This window comes from Spea bombifrons, chromosome 13 (assembly GCF_027358695.1).
Source record: "Spea bombifrons isolate aSpeBom1 chromosome 13, aSpeBom1.2.pri, whole genome shotgun sequence".
In the NCBI taxonomy this organism is placed as follows: Eukaryota; Metazoa; Chordata; class Amphibia; order Anura; family Pelobatidae; genus Spea; species Spea bombifrons.
Window position 1 is genome coordinate 13,001,357 of NC_071099.1, and position 18,319 is coordinate 13,019,675.

The following is an 18,319-nucleotide window of genomic DNA, read 5'->3' on the forward strand; positions in this document are numbered from 1 at the left end:
TATATACAGAGTGGCAACAATTATAAATATATCCTGTGGAACAGATTATTATATACAGCTCTCTAAAGCACATAGCAGGCAACGAGCGTCTTGACACAGCATCTATCCCACTGCGACTTTAAATAACTTAAATATCCTTAACGTTAATCTTTCTTAAATGCTGTACACGTGAGGTAGAAAATATAAGGGAAAAAAGGTTAAAAAAAGAAAACCCAATTACACCATTTTTTGTTCAATCCTCTGAGCAACTCGTGGCCTCGAGAGACGTTAAGTCATAATAAATTGTTTTATTAATAATTCATTGCCCGGCGTGGCAAATTAGGACCTGCTTTTTTTTTTTTTTGTCGTTTCTCTGTTGTAACGGATATCCGGAGCTCGGTTATTTACAAACGACGGGATTTTATCCTCGTTCAAAGTGTATTATATATAAAAAAAAAAATGTTTAAATAAATTCAACAGAACATAAAGCATTTTCTTTATCTATTTTCAAGAGGGGGGTTTAATGTATTTTATTTATAGATGTAACCCTTCGTTTAATTATGCTTTGGGCATTTTGGGCACATGGCGGTTATCTCCCCACATCCTCTTCTCCAAATGAGATACAAAGATGGAATATGAGCAACCGGTTGGACTTTTTTCGCCCCAATGAATGAAAATTAGATGTGTATTTATACCGGGGCGGACAAAAAAATGGTCGCTCTCACAGCTCTAGAGGAAGCTGAGTACCGGTAAGACATACTAAAGTACCGAGACAAAGTTAGCCGTATCCCCAGAACATGAGTTTTTTAAGGGAATTCCTCTATTTCACCAAAAGCAACTAACCCATAATATTAGATGGTGGTGGAAAACGACCCGTTGGTGGTCTTTCCATGACCGATATTCCTTTGACACCCGGTCTACAACAAGGCTTTCCGCTCGGGTTATTGTCCCTTCCAGAATAACTCATGCCGGTAACTGGTAAGCGCGTGATATGCAGGGTGGACTTTTAGCCGTATTGTCTGCCTAGCGCTAGCCGACATCTAGCTAAGTAAACATGAAGCTTCTATATAAATGTTTGAGTTAGTGGTGAGGTCATGCAGAGGACTCTCGGCGGTGGTGATAAAGTGAAGAACATGAATACGCCTGGCATAAATATTAAGAATTATCTATTAAACATTTAAATAAAGAGTGTTTGTGGATCTGTGGGTGGCATCGGTAACGTGGAGACGAATCGACCAACAATCTTATGGAGTTCGTTCTTCACGCCGTTTTTCCTGTGGATTTTTCCCCAAGGACGAGAAGAAAACAGCCAACAGCCGCGTTTTGGTGAACTATAACAAAATGCCTTGTTAGGGATTTTTTGTTGCCTGTTTTATAAAGTATTGTTCTTATTGTATTGGGGGCTTTGGAATAAGACCCCTTGCACCAGTTTTGGATGGTTGCCCGACTTATACCTTGTGAAGCAGAGGCTGTGATAGTTTATAAGCGTTTGCTCTTCTAAGAATACGGTGAGACGGCGGCTTCCGCGGACGGAGCCATGTGTTTTATTTGTGGTCTTGAGCCAAGTCCTTTCTTGGTTTGGATGGATGAGGCTGCTCCACAGAATAGCAAAGCAGGGAGAGATATTTTTGTCTCGAGGGGAATCATTAAAACGTGGTTTTATGGTAGATCAGGCAGTCAAAGCTCAGAAGGGTAAGTGCCTTAATATCCTGGTACATGACATGTTTCATTTAGAACAGTCAACTTGTATGTACCACCAACTGGTAGAGTCCCTCATACAGTCCCCCTCACCCACCCATTGCAGAGACGTCCTCCATGCGCCTCGGTTCCTCCGCTTTGATTCACTGCTTGCAGGTGTACGTGTCTTGTTGCTGGACGCACTTTTGGCACTCCACGTGGCAGCACCAATGCACCTGACAGTGGCAGGAAAAGGTGACCATCCGGGTTTGCGTGTTGTACCCTCGCCCGCAGCACACGCTGTCGCACGTGGTCTCCCGTGAGCACACCCTCCCGGCCGTGCCAGGAGAAAAGCGACTGGGCCGACAGAAGCTCGGGGATTCCTCCAGGTAAACCAAATCGCTGGAACGGGGCGAGCGGCCAGCAAACGAGTGTCCCAAAGACTCGTGGCCCCCCACTGCCTCGTTGGTGGCTCCTAGAACCTTGACCGCAGTCTCATACTTGGCCTTGAGCAGCGCTCCTGTGTCGTGGAACGGGGAGAGCTGTTTCCAACAAGTACGGACAGCACAAGAGCCAGACACTCCGTGACATTTACAGGTTGTCTTCAATCCACTCTTTACCGCCTGGTAATAAAATAATAAACACATTGATGTTACTACAGCTGAATTGATTTTTTTTTTCCAAAAAAAAACATTTTGTCTAACTTTCAATGTTCTGAAGCAGAGAACCTCGCAGCCAATGAGAAACTCATTAACCTTTTGGACCGCATACGCAGCGCCACGTAGCAGAAACATTATAAAGGTTAATGGGAATATTATAATTTATCAATATTACTGATAATAATAGGTTAAGGTGAATCATAGAAAAATATATTCTTTAATTTTAATTTTTTCCCCCAAAAAAGGAAACAACCTCGAAAATTTAATTCTAAATAAGTCGTTTTTGATAAAAGATTTTAGTGTAATGTCTTCTTTTTTCTTTTTTAAAAAGAGACAAAATATTTGTTCTCACGTGTCAGATATGTGTAAAAAATGACCATAGTTTCCATTTTCCCAACCTTTTTAAAAAAATTATTTTAAAATATTTAAATTTATATTAAATTAATTAAATGCGTTTTTTATTTTTATTTGAAGGCTTCACGTGACAAGGAATGAGGAGAATGTTTTCTAGACCCTACCAAGGTTGAGTCACTTCACATATCCACCCTCTTTAAACCCAATTAAACCCAACCTATCCAAGGACACCACCTCGATTCCACATCATCATCATCGTCATTCACGAAACAATCTCCACGCGGCACAGCCTCCTTTGTCATTTTCAGGTGCCTCTTACCTTGATGCCAGCGTTGGTGTTATGCAGATCCACCTTGGCTCTGGTGTCCCTGCCTCCTTTCCTCTGGCCCAGGAAGTTCTGGAGGAACCGAGTACTGTGTCTTAGGTTGTCTCCGCAAACCCCCCACTGCCAGGCCCTCTGGCTCTCCAGGCCGGGAGAATCATCACAAGTGCAACGCTCCATGCGTCCAGCACTGCAAGCCTTGGCCAAAGAATGCGTCAACGCGGCCGCCGACATTGCGTATAGAAACGAGGTCTCTTTAAAGCCTGCGGGAGGAACAGACGTAGATGTATATTGAGGATAATGGAGTCTATGACTGCTATCATCCGCATGCAATGCTCATCTGGAGTCAACATGTTTAAAAACTCAGTCTCCCCAGTTGTAGAGCCTCCTAAAAATGGTTACCATATTCAGCATCATTCCATTTAGAAGCCTAATGTGTGATAATGCGATTCATATGTTTATGAAGATCTTGATATATTTTAAGTATATTTGGGACGGATTTAGTTATATGGACGGAAATGTAACGATGTTTGGTTCTAAAGCCTGTTATCAAAATGGACAATTGGAATTTTAACGTAAAGATGACCAATGGGTCCTCACGGCCATAAACTGTTCAATTGTCCTGCTGTTTGGAGATCTCACCTTTTTTCAGAAGGCTCCCGCGTCCTTGCAGACTGCAGTTCCAACGTTCGCTCCGCAACTGGTATTGGCACTCCACAATCCCCAAACGAACGGCCTCCTTAAGAGATTCGGCCAGCCCGGGCTCCTTGCGGCAAAGCCTCCTCTGCCGTCGGGTGAGAGGCAGCAGGTCACACTGTTTGAGATGGGGTCTGATGTGACCACCGGCAGTCACAGGCGATGGGGACGTATAATGGGAGAGAGACTCCTTGCTGGTCAGACTGTGGAAATACAGAGAGGGCATGGAGTGTTATGGTTAGATCCCTTATAAAAACTGGTCGCAAAGTCTCCAGAGGCTTCATACTTTATATAACAGGAATAAAGAAGCCACCAAAATTCCAGGAAGGAGAAAATTTGCTCTATTGTCTCACAATACATTCCGTGCTAGGTGGTGGTGATCGGCTACCGGTGTTCTCTATACTAATCTAGGATAGGGGAATAGACCTCAATCCACATTCTGTGTTATGACATCATTACGAATTTTTTTTTTTTAAGTACAAATTAATAAAAATTATTAGCAGTGTTCTAAGAGTTACAAAATATTTATTTCTGTGCATAAACGTAAACCTTCTTTAACTATTAAAACACGTGGGTTAGAGACATGTAGGTGACAGCTGAGACATGAATTTAAAAAAAAAAAAAGAACCCTAAAAATCTGAAAGAATTTTAGATTTTCCAAAAACCCAGTATTACCAATATACTCAGACTTATTATTTTCTATTGATATTTGAAATTGATATATACAAGAGGGCTTGAGACCATGGCCCACAACACAAACAACAAAAAAATGTATAAAAAATATAAAAAATAAAAACACATTAAATTAACAAAATTAAAACATTTTTTAAATTAAAATTTTCCTTTTTTATTATGAATAAATCATATAAAGTTTTATTATTGAGCAGCAAATAAATGTAGATTTTATATGTGATATTTCATAATCCAATATTTTAAAATCCACTATCATCCTTCCTCGCCTTTAAAAATTTGAAAAAAAGTGACAAAAAAATATGAGAAGGGCAGTAGGTTTGTAAGAGGGGTGAGTTAACTAAAAATTTTAATTTTCGGGCAGAAATTCAAGGGAAAAAAAAATGTTTTTTGAAAAGGAAGCTTAACTGCCAACCTTTCACCTCTTAGCAAATCGCTCTAAATGACACTAAATGTACGATGTGATTTACAGTAAACCCCCATAAATGAATTAAGCAATAAATATACATTAACAGTACATCTGGAAAGAATAGAGTATAAAGTCGGGACTCGAGGGAGATAGAACCCGCGAAATCACAAGAAAGAACAAAAAATATTTGAATGTGACAGCTTACACATGGAAATTCGGGTTTATAGATGCTGGACAAATATAAAAAATACCCCATAAAGAATAAGGCATTTTGATCAAAGCTCAAAAAAAATTAAAAACATCATATTTTTAGATAAATCACAAAAAAGTGTAAGGGGAATTTTTTTCCTCAATTTTAAAAATCTGTAAGGCTTGAATGTTTCCTTAACTTTTTATCATGTGTATTCATATTTTAATCAAAAATATACAGAGAACATATATATAGTTTAAAAACTATAAAAACATTTTGCTTTTATTAAAAAAATATTGAATAAGAGGAGGACTTCATTTTTTTTTTTAACTATTTTTTAATCCCACCAACATTACAATCATTATATAACCACTAACACATATAAGAGCTGGACATTAACAATGATTAATAATAATAGTAATAATAAATAATAATTATAATAATTATTATTATTATTATATAATATATAAATCTGATTTTGGGGATTTTACATCTGGTAATTCAAAAGTATGATCAACTTTAACCAAGGGACTACTAGTACCTACATGGGGAGGAATAAATATTTTTTTCAGATAATAACATTCTATATACAGGTTTTATTTCAAAAATTGCAGGTTTAATAAAGGTCCAGATTTTAACCATAGAAACATACAATTTTACGTCTAGTCTGCCCTTTTTTCCTGCTGTTTAAAACCTCAGTCAGTCGTTGGTCTCGTCTTAGATTCAGGAGCCGTATGTCTATCCCATGCATGTTTAAATCCCCTCACTGTATTACCCTCTACCACGTCTGCTGGGAGGCTGTTCCACTTATCTACCACCTCCTGCTGATCCTCTAGTTTTAGATTATGGCCTCTTGTTCCAACATTTCTCCTCTTTTGAAATAAAATTCCCTCCTGTACTTTGTTAAATCCCTTTATATATTGAAATGTTTTTTATCCCGTCTCTTCTCTCCCCCAAGCCGGACATATCAAAAACCATAGTCTGCAAAATAACAATTCTTAGAAAGGGCGACAGGGGAGGATAGACCGACAGGACACAGGAAAAGAGAGAAAACACTAGAAATGGGGAGGGGGGTGTATTAACCCTTAGAGGCCCAAAAGGCTGAACGACCTCCAACGAGTTGAAAGAAATGGGAAAAAGGTAGAGATCAGTAAACGTGAAAACAGGAAGAGGAAATTAGTGTGAAAAAAAGTATTCATAAAAAAATAACATTGTCTTTTCTAGATGGATAAACCACTTCAATGACGTTACCAGGACCATCAATTTTATTTTTTAATTAAAAATATTGTAAAGGAAAACACATTCAGTATACCAAGCAGACCCCAAAAATATTATTTTTATTAGTAGTAGTAGTAATATCTTGTATATATATATTATACAAATATATTATTATTAGTAGTAGTATTAGTATTTTGCATATATTTTGAAAATATATTATTATTATTATTAGTAGTAGTAATATCTTGTATATATATTATACAATTATATTATTAGTAGTAGTAGTAGTATTTTGTATATATTATAAAAATATATTATTATTATTATTATTATTATTACTATTACTATTATTATTATTAATATTATTATTCTCCCCAAAAACTATCTTTACAATTATCTGCAACATTATCTGCTTGGATTACCATTTATAAGAGAAAAATCCCAGTTTGTCTTTAGGAATATGTAATTTATCCCGGTGATACAGAGCCAACCGGATTAAACTGGATTACGTGCCTTTCACTGCAAAGTTTTTAATTATTTTACCCTCCTTACCAGAGATATATTTTACCCCATTAAAAAAAAGCCACACAATGCATTAAAACCAAAGTAATCTATATAGGTTTACAGTCTCTATATACATTAATTCCCTGGGAATTATAGAAATCACCTTTATTATCAGCTAGGTATTAACTTCAGAGTGCTGATTTTTTTATATATATACTAATAATTTTAACAAGTGACGTACATTTTATTCTAAGACTGCGTTTGTGTCAACAACACATTTTATATAAAGGACAATATTAACAACTTCAAAAAAAACTAATAAAGGCGCTAATTGCAATATTTTGATTATATTAAAAAAATAATGATGTATTTTTAAGGATTAATAAGAGAAAATATGTTAAAAAAATTATAAATGCAACACATAGATTATAATACAATATTAAAAATATATATTTTAAGTGTCATTGAGAGACAATATATATATATAAATAATGTATTAACATGCTTAATGCCGCACATAGACTATATAAAAATATTAACATTTAAAATATTGATGAAAGCCAAAAATACATTACTGTGTCTGCAAATAATATCCACATGCAGTGTTATATATATATATTTAATATAATATTTTTTATATATTTACCTATTTGTTATTAATCTAAATGTTTTATTTTTATGTATGCGTTTATTATTTTAATGAATTTATAGAAATTTAAAATGTTCTGCAATTGATGAATTTTTGTCCATGCTATAAAGCCATAGTGCCATCTTTTTTTTTTTTGAGGAGGAATAACTATTTCTGTATGTTGTATAATTCTGATTATTAATCCTGGTGTGTGCCATGTGATACAGATGAAAGGATGGGGTGCCTAATCTCACAGAGATAATCTCTTAATTGAATATCTTTTGATCACAATCTGAAAATGTATTTATCATGACAGGCTATGGAGTATGAAGTACAGGAATGAGAGGATGGTGTGAAAGGAAAAAATGAATGAAAAAGGGGGGATGGAGAAAAAGATGAGTTTGGAAGACAAGGGAACAGGGAAGAGAGACAAAATTATTGAAGATACTGAGGTGGATTACATAACCTGAAATAAAGGTTTTTTTAAGTAAATAAATAATAATTCTACCCCAAATTATGGAAAAATAGATAAAAACTAGTAGAAAGGGGAAAAAAACATGTTGAAGTTAATTAAATCTACTCTATCGTGAATGTAGGGGGTGGGAAGGAGCGAAAGGAAAGAAAACTGATGAGAATGTGTGATCAAAGCAGACAGATCATCTGATTACTGAGATTTAACAACAAGGTATGCAAAGAATAAAGGAACAAAGAGACAGGTAAAAGACAGAAAAAATGGAGAAATCGACAGAAAATGGAGACAACAAGTGGCTGAGACAGGGTTAAAGCATAGGATAAGAAAAAGAGAAACATTAGGAAAATAATAATGTATATATATGGGGTAAAGAGCGCAGAAGCTGGTGTGAAGAGTGAGGTGGAGAGGTGATATAGGGTAAAAAAGTTTAATATCTGACCCAAAGTAGGAGTCCGCAGGCTGTGGCAGGAGGTAGAGGCACAGGGCTGCCAGGGGTAGGTAGAGGCCGGCTGGCATTGTGCACACCCGGCTCTGCTCCTCATGTCTCTCCCTGCAGCTGATCACTGCCCTTCCACTCCCGCTCCCAGGGTTTAAAGGGACTGGACACGCCTCGCTGCTGATTGGCTGGCTGCTGACACACCTTTGCAATCATTGGTCACCTTAAAAAGGTGTACCCAGGGAAAGGGGGGCTGCTTGGACTTCACCTGGAGCAGCCTCAGGGATGGAAGTTGATTGATGGGAGGGCAGCAATTAACCCATTCACTGACTTGGTAATGTTACACACATGTCACAACATGCCAGTGCAATGTAACATGTCATCTGACACACTGTGACCGGCTTGGTCACAAGGGGATTCATGCATTGCATACAAACAAATTACAAAGAGGTGCCCCAAACCTGTGGAAAGGGTAAAATGGTCAATAATTGTTTGTAAATGTTCTGATGATTCTATATATTGATTAATCCAGTTATTGGTCATTGGTGCTGAAATCACCCGCTTGCAGTCATCAAGAGATAAAAAGGGCATAGGACCCATCAAAACAGTATATTGAAATATAGTTAGAATACAAAATAAAGATGTCAAAAGGTGGCTACATAAAAAAAGATTCCAATGATTGAGACTTGGAATAGATCCAGACATGGTGTCAATGCTGCATAAAACCATTGGTTAAATGTACACGTTTGTGTTGAACTGCAAGCCAAATAAACAAAAAGGGCCTCTGGTAGTGGCCCAGAATGTTCAATTAGGGCAGCCCATTAGGGCAATCCCTCCCTGCTGCCATTGCCATCCTTCCCTGGCTATGGTGCCATTAAGTTAGTACTTAACATCAAAAGACAACTACAACAGTTACAGAGACTGATGCTGCCGCCGGGAACAGTACCCAAAGATAGCCGCTAGAGGGAGACATAGCTCGGTTGTGCTTCGCATTGTGGTTACAGAGACTGATGCTGCCTCCGGGAACAGTACCCAAAGATAGCCGCTAGAGGGAGACATAGCTCGGTTGTGCTTCGCATTGTGGTTACAGAGACTGATGCTGCCTCCGGGAACAGTACCCAAAGATAGCCACTAGAGGGAGACATAGCTCAGTTGTGCTTCGTATAATAGTTACAGAGACTGATGCTGCACCCGGGAACAGTACCCAAAGATAGCCACTAGAGGGAGACATAGCTCAGTTGTGCTTTGTATAGTTGGAACTCTGCAGCTTCAGGTGGGATTTAATGTGTCCAAGTGGTTGTTGGGATGGATGTGCATTAAAATATCTGCAAAACACATATAATAATCAATATTAGAATGTATGTGTGCTTATTCCTGTATTTGGCAGTAAGTCACTACTATTGCCCTTTTACCTGCTTCCATATTACCTTTGTCTTATTCCGCTAAGGTTCTACAACATATATGTTTCTGACAAGGTGGCATTCTGCAAAAAATATTATAGAACATTCAGATTTCTTGTCTTAAACAGCCTATACAATACACATAGAAATATTACTTTAATCGTCAGTTATATTTCCCCTTTGCACGAGGTGGATGGGAATGAGCTATTAGTGTTAAGGATATTTTTAGTAACACACATTTTAGATCTAGCGATGTCACTTATTAATTTATATATATATACATGGGTGGTAAGAAGCGCCGTGTAAATTGTTGGCAAATGTATTTGTTATACAAATAAAAGATAATAATAATAATAATAAAAGTTTGTACAGTTGCCACAAGAGGGCAGTGTATACAATGAAATCTCAATGTCTCATCTACACCCCAAAGGGCAACATTGGGATGCCTGGGGCATGGAGACCATGTCTCCTGCATTAGAGATGCAACTGCAGATCATTTCACTATCATTTACTATCCATATCAGAGATCAGCGGAATATCACTCCATTTAATGTCCGGATCAGAGGTCTGCAGGCCAGAGTGCTATTTAATGTCTGTATCAGAGGTCTGCAGGTCAGTGCTCCATTGAAAGTCTGTGTCATAGGTCTGCAGGTCAGTGCTTCTTTTTATTGTCTGTATCAGAGGTCTGGAGGTCAGCGCCCCATTTGATGTTTATCTCATACTTTCCCTTTAGTAATCCCATGCCCAATAATTTTCTGTATCATCCAGGCTTGGGTGAGTTTAGGGGGCTAATCATGCCCCCCCCCCCGTTTCTGGTGGCTGTGCGTAGCCCCTGGCTGGTTGTCCTGCACTTTGGGGTCTCCCAGGAGACGCTCCCCGCGGGGGGCTTTTCAGAGGGACTTAAGGGAGCTCTTTATTTTCACCATCCTCCCAAAGCAATCTGCTTTCGCAGACATCGGGAGAGGCAGCAGAGCATCACCGAGCCGGAGAAGTATGTGTGATCCTGGCATGGCTGGGGGGCAACGTATAGCCGCCACCAGCTACAAAGTACCCTCAATGGGGTAATTAATAAAACCCAGACGATAAACACTCACTGCTATAAACTGCAGGCAAACCCGCCACGCGAGTAAAAGAAATACAAAAAACTTAGACCCCAAAATGTTATTTTTTAATATATATATAAAATATATTTTTAATCTATACATGTAATACTACTCTAGATTTCTTTTTTTATTGTATTTATCACTTTTTGGTTAATTTAAAGCATATGGAAGCTAGAGAAATAGTTTCTACAAGTTTTATAACATAATTGTTAAGCAGACGGTGATTTATCTTAAGGGATTCGCCGCTATCTATGACCTCGATCGATACACGCGGAATATTTTAGGGTATCCTTTAGTTATGCCAATAATGTAAAAAACGGTAAACTGGATCGCCTGTGATAGGCAGTGAATGGGAGGGGCTTAACAGAAACCACTCCCATCTATGCCCCACCCCTTTTAATAATATACCTTGTGGTTTTTTTTCTCCCCAGCATATATGGAAACATGCAGCGTTTCGTCGTAACGTCAAATAATCTGAACCCAAAAACCGAACGTTACATACAGAGATATACAAAATACACAGCATACCTCCCAAGTGTCTCTGCTTAGTTCAGTCAGTCCTCCAAATTCATGTGTACTCCCTAGATGCCCCTCTTTCCTCTCCTTATACCCCTCTTTCCTCCCCTGATGCCCCTCTTTTCTAGGAGGTCAGAATGTTTGCAGGGTATGAGGGTATCGCAGGGTTCTACAGCCCTAAAAGCCCCGATAATGTGTATAGAAACAGCAGGAAACGGCTTTATACATTAAACAGGGTAAATAAACCCCATTATTCTTCTAAATGCCCCGCGCAGTTACACAAATATCTAAAAATAGGGCAGAAAGTCACTTTGTTTGCCCCTATGATTCATGCACTTGGAAAACGAGTGAGTAGATCTGTGATGTCATAACCCAATATTCTAAATATGGGGATAAGTGATGGCAACAAGTGGGGTATGTACGGGGAGCGAGTGAGAAACGTATACAAATACCAGGTTCACTCATCTCACCTGCCTTTCACTCATTGGCTCTTTTACACAAGTAACCCCTCGCATTCCAGCACAGAGACACCTGAGAAGCGCAGCAAAGAGTTAACGCGCAGACAGCCGAGTTTCTTCATATAAAGGTCACGCTCTGTCACCGCTCCGGGCCATTTAATGTCTTTTCATCCTCATAACGGGGTTCTAACTTTGCTGCTTTTCAGGTGGGGTTTTCATGAATGTCGTGGAAGGTCGATGGTCAGAGATATTCCCGTCCAGAGAGGCTTCAGGCGGGGAGCGAAAATATCCAGAAGAAAGACAGAGGAAAGGGGGCCACGAGCGCGATGTATACTTATAATAAAGGTACGTGCATCTGTCTCCGAGTCTGATCAATCTTTGTAAATAAGAAAACGCATGCGCTGTCCTTAAAGCATCTGTACGTTAACACAGAACCTGCCGGCAGATCGGCCCCATTCGGCCCCCGTCTAGTCGCCGTTTTTCCTTCTGTAAAGAATCAAACCTTAATCAGTCGTTGGTCTCGTCTTAGATTGAGGAGCCGTATGTCTATCCCATGCATGTTTCAATTACCTTACTGTATTAACCTCTACCACTTCCGCTGAGAGGCTGTTCCACTTATCTACCACCCTCTCGGTAAAGTAAAACTCCCTAACATTACTTGTAAATGACACGTTTATTGAGATGAAGTTAGAGACCAGGACGAGAAGGATGGAGATGGGTTTCATGGATGAGAGAGGGGGCTGTGTGATTGACAGCTCCAAGCAGGGAGGCTCCTTTTACCTTGTCCCTTTGCTCCGGGATTGGTCGCCTGATGACATTCAGTTCTTCTCCCCTTTCCATGATCTGAAGGCAGGGTATATAATGCCTCAAATAAACCCTCCCCACAAGAAAACAGCCACCGAGCAAGAGGACAGACCCAGTTTCTCATGGGACGCTCCTCACCTCCCCGCCAAGTTCTCCGAACTCCCCCAACACCTGCCTCGCTCCTATCGGACCTTCTACACCCTCATGGACACGTTCGCTCTCCTACGGCTCCTGTGGTTCTTCTACGCCACCCCAGTCCTGGCCGGTTACCCCATATGGTGGTAAGAAATTGGCTTCTCTCTCCTTGTTTCTTCTCAGTAGCCCTACGGTAGAGGCAGAACTAAAGTGTTACCCCTTTCCAGTTGCCTTTTACGTAGACCATACTCATCGCCCCACATCCTGTAACTTTTTTTTACCGTTATATCTTTTTATCCCTAGAAACTGAGCCCTTTTTAGACCCCCTGGTCTACCACCTCCAATGGGCGTCATTTCAATGGATCCACTACTTTGTATAAAAAAAGTCATCTTTGTACAAATACTCTAGTCAAGATTCATTTAAAGAGTATAGGACTCTGTTAGTCTTTCTCATAAGATGTCCTCCTCTGTTATATGTCTTAATGAATGCATATTATTGGTAAAATAGCATTAAAAAACTAACTGCATAAATAGTAATTCTATGCAGTAGGAATATTTAATTGGTTGCTATGGTGATGCATCACTTAGTCGTAATGCAATTTTTTGGACCACCAAAAATAAAATCCCTAAAATCCATGAATCATCCCAATTATCACTTGATGAAAAAAAATGACAAAATAAATAAAAAAAAAAATAATAATAATAATAATAATAATAATAAAAATATATATAATTGAATGAAAAATGTAATTGCTAACCTTTACAGTCTGCTATAACCCAAACAGATGCAAGCCCAAAAATATTTTTTTATATATATTATGTATTAATTAGGGTAATTTTAAATCCATAATTATAATCTATATAAATTTTTTTAAAAATGCATTTGTTGCTGTAAAAAGCATTCTAAATTCCAATCAATAAATTATACATATTTTTTTTTTTTTTTTTTAACTTGGGGGAAATATTTTTTGTTATATCACAGCAGATACACAAGAAATTGATGCCATATTTACAAAATACCCAATTAGCCAAAAAAAAATAATATATTATTAATTTCTTATACTGCTGGTTATATAACATAAGATTTTATCAGCTGGAAAACAAAGATTTTTACTTTTAAATAAAATAGTCGGTGACTAAATGTTTTTTTACATTGTTCCAAGAATTTTAAGGAAATGTCTCACCAACCAACTAAATTTTATATAATAAAACATTTTTTTTAAATATTTTAAAAAAATCTGGACAGTTTTATATATTTTTTAAGGAGCAATATATTTGTTTTAAATCAGTAAAAAAAAAAATGGTAAAAATAATGGACTTTAATCTAGTTTCATACAATAACATTTATTAGGAGTGGAGTGATGTCTCTTTGATCCTGTTTGGAAGCTGTGAAGCCCCTCTTAAGACAGACCCCTAAAGGAAGAGATTATCAGAAGATTAGAAATAAGCTAAAATAAATTCCAAATATATGTGATACATGTGAAAATTCATTAGACCATGCGCAGTGCCCACAGGGCGTCCAAGATATGTTCCATGTACTTAAGATGCAGCAGGCAACACATTAAAAAATGATTGGTCCCGCCTGGTATTTGCCATGGTATCCGTGACCTGGCATGGGTGACCACTAGGTAATATCCGGCAGCCTAATCCCCTTTATTGTGCGAGGATTAAGCTATTGGATGAGAGGTATTGTTTGGCCATGCAATATCTGGGTGGGATTCGATGAGGATCTGGGGGTCTTAATCTCTTTGTAATGAGCTTCTGCCCTAGGAACAGGGGAGTAGGCTCACCCATGCGTGGAGCGTGTCCGGTTTAGGGGTAGAGGTATGTGACCGTTACTCCTTCCAGGAATGGAAATCCATAATCGAGTACATTTTGGTCGTAGACTACCCTATAAACGTTGAAGGGGCAGCTTTAGACCCAATGTGTGTATCATGAACCTGTTTGCACTGGGTATAACGGGACAGATCATTGTTCTTGCTGGGAATAATAGAACATCAGAAGTCCCTACAGTTCCACTTATTGACGTCTGATGGGTGCTATCGGTGACAAGGTGGAAACGGCTTAACGCAGAGTAGAGGAGCTCGGTGTGGGGAGTACTTTGTGTTATACAGACATAAAGCAGATACTACCTGGGTAAGGGAGATGCGTCGGAACATATGGGGAGTCAGAAGGAGGGATCGCGGCTGGAGTGTAACACAGCAGATGCTGAGATGAGTATCAGACCTTCAGCACTTTCGCAGTAGATTAAAAACTATTAGCGATGAACAATTCAAATTATCAATAGGGGGTAACCGGAGTGATTTGTACAACGTCGGTTAACTTACCTTCACATACTCATTGAGGATCATGAGAATTGTAGTTAAAAAAACACGTCCAGACCTGAGGCATATTGGATACTGACGTGAAACCCTAGAAGTTATCTAGACGTATCAGGAGTGGTCCTTGAGGTCCACAATGAAACTGAGTTTATCTGGTGGGGATTGTGGGGTTAAAAAATACCACCTTTGGTACCCCTTAGGATGTTCTTGTGTTGACTTGATGGCAGAGTTCCTCTGTACCTTGTGAAGTCTACTTGTTGGCCGTGGCCAACGTGGTCAACCGTGGAGATACCTTATGGCACCTTGTTTTAGTTAACCTGGTCATTCTCTGTGCCCTTCCCCCACAGGTCTCTGGCTCTAGGGCAACAATACAGCTCCCTCGCCTCACAGCCCATCCTCTGCGGATCCATCCCGGGACTGGTACCAAAACAAATGCGATTCTGTAGAAACTACATCGAGATAATGCCCAGCGTGGCAGAGGGAGTCAAGCTAGGAATTCAGGAGTGTCAACATCAATTTCGGGGAAGAAGATGGAACTGCACCACCATCCACGACAGCCTGGCCATCTTCGGACCAGTCCTGGACAAAGGTAACGTCTGAGACAAGTATTTATATAAGAACATATATATATATGACGGAACTTCTCTTTCATTGACACAAGAACCACCTTCTTCTCTTCCAATGGTCAGAGCAACCACACAGACAGCTGCCTATTGGCCCACATTGCCGTCATGTGATCATGTCCAAGGTCCCGTGCTTATGCCAGAGTTCTGGGGTCATCGAGAAAGAACATAGAATTAGGAGATGGGGACATCAGAACCTTGAACTGGCCTAATCTGGAACGTCCTATCCTAATTCTGTACCTAGCGCGATAGTAAGCTTTTGAGACAAGCCAGGGAGTGGGAGAGGGAGAAGAGGGGATTAAGACCCCTAACAAAATAACAATAAGAATAACCCAACTGCGGTGGCGTTCATCTATCTCCCTACACCCTATATATTCCGGAATATAGGTAGAGCCTATCATGGATCCAGGATACATATTTCCAGTTTCTATAAAAGGAGCTTAAATTCTTAATTTTATGTGTATGTGAATATAGATATATGAGGAAAGCATGATTTGGATGTCCCGGGGGGGGGGGGGTGTAGAGCTGGTATTATACAGAGAGGGGTAAGGGAGATGAGCGGGTTCCCAGAGAGGAGGGTACGTGTCCTCCGCTCACACACACAGTAAATGACTGAAATGAGCTTAGTGCTGAATGAATGGGGGTTAAGCCTCCTCCCCACTGCGAAGCTGAGAGGGTTTTTGGGACCCAGCGGGGCTCCTGGCGCATTCACACGCCCTTTCGCTGCTGTCCCCCCCCCCAGACAGAAAAGGGGGTCTCGTCACATAGGGGCGAATGCGCAGCCTGCATAGAGTTGGTTGTGGCTACGAATGGAGAGGGAACTGGCAGTCTGGTCACACACGGGTCCGTCATTATGTCACTAATACACTGTGACACCAGCGCACAAAGGGGGATTGAGCGTCCCAGCAGGTAACTGGCCTGTCTGGGAAAGCATGGGAGGGGGCTGTTTTATTAGGGGTCTTAATCCCCTCTACTCTCCGTCCTGTATAGATGTGCAGTGATATCGTGCCCCTTGTGTCTTCGTACAGACAGTCCCTGGCTTATCCCAAAAGCTTACGATCAAACCAAGCGAAGAAATAGGATAGAATGTTGGGTTTCCTTGACTTCGCTTTCTCATGTACAACGTTTTTGGTATTTGGTCCACAAATGTCCATCGAAGACACAACAGGGCTAGGCCTACGAAGAGCAACTTTTGGTGCGAACCCAATCCCGTTCTATATCTGCTGCTTTTGTCTCCACAACAGCCACGCGAGAATCCGCTTTCGTCCACGCCATCGCGGCCGCCGGAGTGGCCTTTGCGGTGACCCGTTCCTGCGCCGAGGGCAGCTCCACCATCTGCGGCTGCGATTCCCATCACAAAGGGTCCCCGGGGGACGGGTGGAAGTGGGGAGGCTGCAGCGAAGATGCCGACTTCGGGGTCCTGGTATCACGTGAATTCGCAGACGCCAGAGAGAATCGACCGGACGCCAGATCGGCTATGAACAGGCACAACAACGAGGCGGGCAGAGCGGTAAGGAGATACATACATGCCAAGCATGACACATATGAGCTAGTAAAAGATATTACTCCGGGACACTGGTAGACGGGAAATGTCCCTGTTTGTGTTGCAGACGGTAATAGGTTTCTGCCTCTCCTTAGACCATCTTGGACCACATGCATCTGAAGTGTAAGTGCCACGGTCTTTCCGGGAGCTGCGAAGTAAAGACCTGCTGGTGGTCGCAGCCCGACTTCCGAGCCATCGGAGACCACTTGAAGGATAAGTACGACAGCGCGTCTGAGATGTCGGTGGAGAAGCACAGGGAATCGCGAGGCTGGGTAGAAACCCTCAGAGCCAAGTACTCCTTATTCAAACCTCCCACCGAGAGGGATCTGGTCTACTACGAGAAGTCGCCCAACTTCTGCGAACCCAACCCGGAGACCGGTTCCTTCGGAACTCGCGGGCGGTCGTGCAACGTGACCTCTCACGGGATCGACGGCTGTGACCTTCTGTGTTGCGGAAGAGGCCACAACACTCGGACGGAGAAACGCAAGGAGAAGTGCCACTGTATTTTCCATTGGTGTTGCTACGTGAGCTGCCAGGAATGCGTGCGTATTTACGACGTCCACACCTGCAAATAATGGCCGAGTACCAAAGCTAAGATAACCTAACGCATGTAGGTAGTGGGGGTCTCCCCCCCCGGTCACTAGACACCCATCACGAGCCCCATCATGATATACTTATCATATATCTCGCTTCTACAGACGTCCGAACTATCATCGTTCTGATTGGTGTCAGATATCTTCTATTATCCATCCAAAGCTTTTCCAACCGCTCAGAATTTTATATTTTATAGATTTTTTTTTTATAAATGTTATTTATTATTCAAATGTATATATATATATATCGTGTATACTTTACTAAGATTATAATATAAATATATTATAAATATATATTTGGGGGAAAAAAAAGCACATTTTGGTCTCCTCACATTTTTTTTTGGTCTTTTTACATATTGTGTGGGATTTCGGGTCAAATAGAAACATAGGATTTGACGGCAGATAAGAACCATTCGGTCCGTCGACTCGGCCCCTTTTTGTCTGATCTAAGGTATTCAAACCCCTATCAGTCCTTGGGTTGATCCTATAGTCAGGATAAGTCTATCCCATGCATGTTTAAATCCCCTTACTGTATTAGCCTCCACCACTTCTGCTGAGAGACTGTTCCATTTTACTACTACCATCTAAA

The 18,319-nt window shown here is 40.4% G+C and overlaps 2 protein-coding genes across 2 annotated transcripts; one reads left to right on the forward strand and one right to left on the reverse strand.

Moving 5' to 3' along the window:
* Positions 1-1,491: 1,491 nt before the first annotated feature.
* Positions 1,492-8,346, reverse strand: WNT9B (Wnt family member 9B). The gene is made up of 4 exons (XM_053453820.1): positions 8,238-8,346; positions 3,634-3,890; positions 2,989-3,254; positions 1,492-2,279 (listed from the first exon to the last, which is right to left on the reverse strand). The coding sequence occupies exons 1-4, from the start codon at positions 8,312-8,314 to the stop codon at positions 1,821-1,823; spliced, it is 1,059 nt and encodes a 352-aa protein (XP_053309795.1). The 5' UTR covers positions 8,315-8,346; the 3' UTR covers positions 1,492-1,820.
* Positions 8,347-12,626: 4,280 nt separating this feature from the next.
* WNT3 (Wnt family member 3) lies at positions 12,627-18,142 on the forward strand. Its single transcript, XM_053453356.1, has 4 exons — positions 12,627-12,796; positions 15,319-15,560; positions 16,839-17,104; positions 17,233-18,142. Exons 1-4 carry the CDS (start codon positions 12,720-12,722, stop codon positions 17,710-17,712), a joined length of 1,065 nt encoding a protein of 354 aa, XP_053309331.1. The 5' UTR covers positions 12,627-12,719; the 3' UTR covers positions 17,713-18,142.
* Positions 18,143-18,319: the final 177 nt, after the last annotated feature.

What these genes read in the sequence shown, in the direction of transcription:
- WNT9B (XM_053453820.1), bottom strand. Translation starts at nt 8,314, where the DNA reads ATGCCAGCCGGCCTCTACCTACCCCTGGCAGCCCTGTGCCTCTACCTC. An exon ending in CCTGCGGACTCCTACTTTGG is followed by an intron (nt 3,891 to 8,237) that starts GTCAGATATTAA and finishes GTATTTCCACAG; the next exon opens with TCTGACCAGCAAGGAGTCTC. An exon ending in ACACCAACGCTGGCATCAAG is followed by an intron (nt 2,280 to 2,988) that starts GTAAGAGGCACC and finishes TTTTATTACCAG; the next exon opens with GCGGTAAAGAGTGGATTGAA.
- WNT3 (XM_053453356.1), top strand. Translation starts at nt 12,720, where the DNA reads ATGGACACGTTCGCTCTCCTACGGCTCCTGTGGTTCTTCTACGCCACC. An exon ending in CGGACCAGTCCTGGACAAAG is followed by an intron (nt 15,561 to 16,838) that starts GTAACGTCTGAG and finishes TCTCCACAACAG; the next exon opens with CCACGCGAGAATCCGCTTTC. An exon ending in ACAACGAGGCGGGCAGAGCG is followed by an intron (nt 17,105 to 17,232) that starts GTAAGGAGATAC and finishes GCCTCTCCTTAG; the next exon opens with ACCATCTTGGACCACATGCA.